The 7727-nt window shown below is 33.6% G+C and overlaps 1 protein-coding gene across 1 annotated transcript; it reads left to right on the forward strand.

The window, feature by feature from the left end:
• Positions 1–3585: 3585 nt before the first annotated feature.
• On the forward strand, positions 3586–3993 carry LOC119667295. Its single transcript, XM_038076586.1, has one exon. It carries the CDS (start codon positions 3586–3588, stop codon positions 3991–3993), a length of 408 nt encoding a protein of 135 aa, XP_037932514.1.
• The last annotated feature ends 3734 nt before the right edge of the window (positions 3994–7727 follow it).

A 7727-nucleotide genomic window follows, 5' to 3' on the forward strand; every position in this document is an offset into this window, starting at 1 on the left:
GAAGAAAAGTCTTAATTTCGCAAATGTGTTGGGTCAGCCTGTTAGCGTTCCAAAAAGCTATCTTTAGACTACTCATTATTTGGATGTATTAGCGACAAATGCGGTTAGGAGGTTGAGCATAGAGCTCATTTGTTCCATAACCGTTTTGAGCATTGATTTAAGCTCAGGCAAATCGTTTTGCTGAGCTGAGTTTACGTGCTCTTGAGTGTTTATGTTGTTAGATTTAACAACATTTGCATACGTTTGGCTTGTTACATTCAATTTGGTGTTTGGCCTTTCTGCATCAGTTGTTATTTTTCTACGTACGTAGGGCTGAAAACCCTTTTTTCTGGAGTTGTTTGTAGACTGTGCACCCTTTATAGTTAGCCGGGTGATTACCTTCACAAAGAACACACCATACATCATTACCGGGGGATTTGCGAGGACAATCTGAGGATAAGTGGTTTTCAGGGCATTTAACACAGCGTGGCATACGATTACAAAAATTTTTTGTATGACCATATCGTTGACACTGAGTGCATTGCGGCAATTCGCGCTTCTTTTTAGGCGCTTCGATGGAAATTTTTGTGTGCAGCAAGTCAGTACAGTTGTAAATTGTTTTCACCTTGTCTGAGGGCTTTAAGCCAACGAAAAACAGAGGAAGTGGTTTCTTTGTAACACGATGTCGAATGTTACTGATATTGACTACTTCATGGCCTAAATTAATTAAATCTTGTTTGATTTCATCAATAGGTATTGATGGATGTAGGCTCCTCAACACTACATTAAAGCTTCTATCTTGCTTTAGTTTATAAGTATGAAATTCCGTCTGCTTTTCTGCAAGAGCTTTGGTAACTTTTGAGTAGATATCCGCTGTGTTGGGCTGTATTTTGACTTCATTATTACCTAAAATTTTGAGTACAAACTCATTTGGAGCCACATCATTTAGCAGTGCCCGCAATGGTTGAATGTTACCAATAGCCGCTACAAATATTGGTGGTGGTTTAGGAATTTTACTTTCTTTAATTAATTCCGCATGTTCTGATGTTTCTTCCTGATTATCAGCGTCAGGGTTGTCTAGAATCTCAAAACGGTTAGGTGTTGCAAGCCAGTAGCTATCAAGCTTTTTTTGTTTATTTTTTCGCTGTGCATTTACAGGACTAGAACGCCCACGTTTACCGTTTTGGGGTGAATTACTGTTATTCCCAACGGTCTTATGTACTGCGTTTATAATTGTAGCACTAGTACTGGTTTTCTTTTTAACAGAAATTGGTATATTTTTTTCAGCTTTAAGCTTTTCATTTTCTCTTAGTAGAGATTCGCAACCTTTTTCTAATGACTTGATCTTTTCTGTAAGATGTTTTATGCTGTCTTCAAGCTCATTAATCTTACGGGACTGCATCGAGTTCGTAGGTTGATCATTTCCTAGCGATTGTGATGAGTTATTATTTAGTTTAATTTTATTGGCTGTGGCAATTTCACTAGCTATTTTTGCTATATTTGCTTCGGACATTGTTTTGTTTAGATGTTTGGCTGTTGGATGGTTATTTATTTTGATGTCATCTGAAGTAAGCATTACATAGCTGTTTAGGCCATTTTCACTGATTTGAGAGTGCCGCCGTGTAGCGCTATTATTCATACACTTGTTTTACAATATAATTACAGTATGTTTTTATGATTATTTTTAATTATTTAAGTTTTAAATTTTTAAATAAAATTATTAAAGTTTATATCAGAGTTCGGAATGTGGTGCACAAAATCGCACACTGCACTGTGCGAGTGGAAATTATTTTTAAAACACGCACATTTGTGGTGTTAAGAAAAAAAATGCACGCACTCAAATTTGTTGTGCGATTTTAAATTTCACATCGCACAAAGCGATGATTGTGCACACAGATTCGTGCACACACATTTGTGATGTGCGACTGATTTACAAAAATGTGCACACTCGTGTGCGAAGAGAATTATGTTTGCACAAATGTGCACAAATGTGCGATTGTACAAACGTGCACAAATGTGCGATTGCACAAACGTGCACAAATGTGCGATTTTGCGCTTGCACCCAAGGGTGGAAAAAAATTACAGGAACTTCACAATTTTGTTTGAAATAGAAAATATTATTTTGTTGCAAATTTTGAAAAAATTGATATTTGCGTTCGTTTGGATCGTACCTTATGTTAAAAATTGCATAAATTAACAAATATTTAAAATAATTATTTTTGTTAATTAATGTTAACTAAAAATTATAACTGTCTTAACCTTATTTGTATTTTAACTTAAAATATTAGTTTTTTGTATAATACTTTGTGCATTTTAAAATGCAAATATAGTAAGTGAACTTAAAGTATTTGTTTGGAATGTTTTGCACCAGTTTAAAAGAAATAAAAACGTATTTCAGGAAGATTTTTTTATGCCCAAAAAATATGTATTCACATAGGTAGAGTATCTAATTTTTATTAAAAAACACGAAAGATTAGGAAAATATTTTTTTTGAACAGGTAGCAGGTATTGGTATTGGTGTATTTGTTTAATAAATTTTGCAACAGTTTAAAAAAGATAATACGGGAGGGCCACAAATAGATATTTTTCTTCTCCAGAAATATGTATTCACTTAGGTAGAGTATCTAACATTCATTAAAAAACGCGAAAGATTAAGAAAATATTTTCTTGAACAGGTAGCAGGATTTTAGCGCCCTTTCTACTGTGCTAAGTAAGCAGAGATATAATTTAAGTGAAAAAAATATTTCAGCAATGTTATTAATAAGATTAAATGAAAATTTATTTCAAAAAATATGTAATAAAAATTATATATTTTTTAATAAGAAATTAAGATATTATATTATTAAACTATTTCAATAACTTCTTTAAATTTTAGCTGTAATTAAAGATAAAAAATTAAGTGAAATCTAATAACAAAATTAATTTATGTTGTTGTAAAAAATATTTAATTTGCTTTTTATAACCTTACTAACGAATCTTAGTGTACAACTTACTATTAAATAAAATTTTATGAAGTAGTCCAAAATTGATATATTTAATTTTTTCAAAGTACGATCCGTAGAACCGATCCTCTTTACTTATAACATTTCGAAACAAATACTCTTTCTCTATTAAATCCATGTACCTATTTAATATAACAAAGTTTTCAAGTACATTGTGAAATTAACTTTATTCCCATGTTTTAAATTAATAAACCTTAAAATAATAAGTAATATAAGCAATAAATGTAAATCTAATAATAAATTCAAAATTAATATATAAATACAAAATCATTTCTTCAATAAAATAATGCACTTTGCACTTTTGGTTTATACAAAAAATGGACATTGCTTTAAATCACCACATCAAGGCAGAGCAAGCGAAATATTTCGCAGCGGAAATCAAGCAGCTGAAAAAGGCGCAGCCCATATCCACATCCAGCAAACTCATTGCACTGAGTCCATTCATCAACTCCACGGCGGACAATATATTGCGAGTAGGCGGCCGGCTGCATAATGCGAGGGTGGCAGAGCCACAGCGTCATCCAATCATTCTTCCTAAGGATAGCACATTGGCCAGGCTTTTAATACGGCAGGTGCATCAAGACATGGTAGCCAAGGCAGCTTAATGGCCGCTTACTTACAGGCTTGGCATAATGAATATTCTCATCAGCAATTGGCAAATCGAGGTACAAAATGGCATTTTCTACCACCTGGCGCACCTCATCAAGGCGGTCTATGGGAAGCTGCCGTTAAATTAGCAAAGAAGCACATATTACGCATTGTTGGCACCCATTCGATTTACTATGATCAGCTACATACTCTACTTGTACATATCGAGGCTTGCTTGAATTCACGTCCACTCATACCATTGCATGACACATGTGACGACAAGATAGCTCTATCACCTGCAGATTTCCTTATTGGCAGATCCTTACTGGCAGTGCTAGATGAACCCATTGGCAAGGTACCTAGCAACAAATTATCATACTGGCGACAACTAAGTCAAATGCAACAGCATTTTTGGCGACAATGATACGGTAAATATCTTTCAACTTTGCAACCACGTTCCAAATGGCATCAGAATGGTGACAGCATCAACATAGGCGATGTGGTGGTTATCCGGCACGAGAATCTACCAGCAACACATGGGCGGCTTGGCAGGGTAATCAAACTTCATCCAGGTGAGGATGGGTTGGTACGAGTAGTCACAATCAAGCATTCAACTGGCGAATGCATGCGACCTATCCAGAAGATATGCAGGCTTGTGGAGCATCCTGAACGTACCCGTCCAGCTGGGCAGGATATATGAGATTTGTCAAGGTGTGCGCGCTTTTTTGTTTCGCGAAATATAAGTAATTTATAAGTTATTCTAGTCTAATTTTCGTAAATTAAATAAATATATAAATTTTTGCGTGTGTGAAAATAATTGTGTTTGTTTTTTCATACACTCCTATTGAATTAGGTGAAGAATTTCTGTTACATCCGTAGTTGTAACGCTGTTGTTTAATTTTGCTGTCTACAATAGCCTTTACTCTCACTATTTTGTTCTCCCTAATTCCTGGCTCAACGGTATCCCTGTAGTGAACTTCTGTCACTGGACCCTTTTCTCCGATTTTCTTGTAACAGACGTTCACCTCGTTTGCACTCACTGATGTGGTCCACTATCGAAGCAACGGATGCCAAAAACACAAGAGTACCAAAATTCCCCCTTAAGTAACTTTTTATAATTTGTACTAACTCTCTTTCGGGAATCTGCTTCCTAAGCCTAAACGACAAATTATGAATATCCGCGTTCATGTTGCCTACGATCCATCATCTGCCTGATAATTTCATAATCACTATCGCAAAACCTAAAGTGGCACTACAGTTCCTTTTTCAACTGATTATAGACGAAATTCTTATCATCTGCATAATCTTTCATCTATTGCCAATACCATCTAGCCGCGCAACCCGATACCAGACAGTGAAAATCTGTGAAAAGTTGGTGATAAGAATTCGTATTGCTCTCTCATTTTTTCGATACGGAAAATGAAACTTCCAACAGACATTTCTTTCGTGGTCCCATCAAATTTAAATCACCATTTTACCAGGTGTAGTGTCATATTAACCATGACCTCACACAATACGTTGTGTGTGATATTTAATGTGTCACACCAAATCGAAACACTCAAATATCAAGCATGACCGAAAAACCTAAATTGTCATGTATGAAATAATTTATGAGTCAGAAATTTGACTCGTCTATTTTGTCATTCCTTTATGACAAAATATTTGTATGCATATTTAATTGTTCTAATATGCATTTGACAATTTGGATTGCGGCATGCTCAGCACATGAATTTGTGTTAAGTGTTTCACAGATCATACTGCAAGCGATCGTGCATGCAATATGATTTGCCCTCAATACAGTTGGTTACCAGATGTGTGCCACTGTGAAATATAATATAACTAAAAAATGTATATAAGTTATTTTTGTAAAACATTATATACGTCTAATTTGGGTTAACCAATTAGACGATAGTAATATAAGTATCAACCAATAGAATCATTACATAAGATTCTATTGGAAATTAGTTGTAAGAAACTATGTTAGGTTTAAGAAAGAAATTTAAATAAAAAACAGTCTTAACATGACGAGCAAAATGGAAAGTTGTTTTATTTATTAATACAAAAATCTAACGACATTTAATAAAATATAAACTTATTTTTACAATATGCACTATACGTTGTAACGACACTTTTGGTGACGTTCAAAAATTTTTAGTTTTTGCTGGGGTATCCTCAGCCGTCGTCCAGAGTCGTGACAATATATTTATAATTTTGCCGAGACGTTGGTTTTAGACGAAAACAGAACGTGATTTATATGTATAAATTATATATATAACTTTATTTATTTCATAAATCTTATGATTAACAAAGTTTAATTAAAATTCATTGGAAACCTTTCTAATAATAAATAAAAAAAAATTATGTTGATGCCAAAATTTCCCACTTCTCCATATACTACTTGTTAAAAGAATCTTAGCAAAACCCGTGTGACTTCTTAAGCCCCTCTTCTGTTGTTAAAAAAAAATAAACAAAACGTTTCCTCCGTGCTGTGAAAAAAACTATTTGACCGAATAAGCCAGGTTAAAAAAAATACACATAAGACAGGAAAGGAATTTTACACTACGTTTGACTCAAAGAACCAGATTTGTGGCACAATGTGCCAGATGACCAATAGGCCAGTGTACTTGTTTCAGGAAAAGTAAAATTTCAAGTTTTGGTAAAATTTACCAGAAGGCCCAATGAGCCAGAGTACTTGCTCTTTCACTTGTCGCAAACCAAGTCCTCTATTATACGAAATGCGCCTCCTTTTATTTCGAGCATACCGAAGCTTTTTGGTGTAGCGTACCGGTATTCTTTGCTGTACTTGACTTCGCCGTGAAGTTGAACTTTGTGTTCTACTGTTTTTCCACTTCTTCTGCTTCGCCGTGATTTTTAGTACTTTTTTACAACGTGCCGTGTTTTGTGTGTGGTTCTTTTATTATTTAAATAATATCTATAATAGTAATTTAATAATAATTAAAACGAGGTATAATATATATTTTGTGATTTTAATATTTTTATCAACTTAAATGTGAAAAGAAAAGAAATATTAAAAGAAATAAAATTGATGTTGGCGTGCTTAGTTTTTTTTTTGTTGTGTTTTGTTTACGCATATAAAAATAAAATTGGACAACCAAAAGTGTTAAACTGTTTTGTGTTTTTCGTTTACGCATATAAAACTAAAATTGAACAACCACGAGTGTTAAATTGTTTTGTGTTTTGTTTTATTTATATATAATTGTAAAAAAAATAGACATTTGTTTAAAATTTAAACATGTTTCGCCAATAATTGTTCATTGTTGTTGCGTTTATAAGTGTTCCATTCATAAAAGTTTTAACAAAAAGTTAATTTTTTTTCCGTATATTTTTAGAATTTGCACATTGCATGTAGCGATGCCCGCGGTGCATTGGCATCGAGGATCACAGGTAATGTCCATGATATTTCAAATAAATATTTTAATTCAATTTTATATTTTCCAGTTAAGTCGCCTTCAGTTATTTTCATGTGAGTTGTTAGATATATTATGTGTAGTGGTGGCGGTTATTTAACACACAGACTGTGTTTTTCTCTTCTTCTTGCTTTATGTAGCACAGAAATTTACTTTGTAAATTTGTGTCGTTACAACGTAAAAATGAATAAACGTACTTTAAACTAACCAGCCAAGGCTACAGTCGGTAATAAGGAATTATCCGCATCCTCTTACTGTGCAAAGTACGCCAACTCAATATATTAATTCATACGTGGCACAAGCAGCACCAATTCCTCCACCGCCTTCTTCACAGAATACAGTTCAGTTCGCGAATACATATGATGCACATCCTACACCAGCACCACCGCCGCCAATACAGTCAAGCAACAGCTATTCAGCATCATTAACAACTTTCTAAGAAAAACCATCAAAACCATAAAAACCATTTATCGTAAAATAAAATGATAATATTAAAATAAATGAGTTCAAAATTTGAACGAAGAGAGTAGAAAATATAAAGTAGTGAAGTGTTGTAAGCGGGGGGATTCCAGTCGGATAAAGTATTAAATGTTTTGAGTACTTTGTTGGAACAGTAATAAATAACTTTAGACATCGTGAAATATAAAAGTTTCAAAAGCTCTGTGTTTTATTTTAACATAATTTGTGAGAACAACAAATAAATAGTTTTTACTTTTTGTAAAAGTTAAAA

The sequence above is a fragment of the Teleopsis dalmanni genome, chromosome 1 (assembly GCF_002237135.1).
Source record: "Teleopsis dalmanni isolate 2A chromosome 1, ASM223713v2, whole genome shotgun sequence".
Taxonomy (NCBI): domain Eukaryota; kingdom Metazoa; phylum Arthropoda; class Insecta; order Diptera; family Diopsidae; genus Teleopsis; species Teleopsis dalmanni.

What these genes read in the sequence shown, in the direction of transcription:
- LOC119667295 (XM_038076586.1), top strand. Translation starts at nt 3,586, where the DNA reads ATGGCCGCTTACTTACAGGCTTGGCATAATGAATATTCTCATCAGCAA.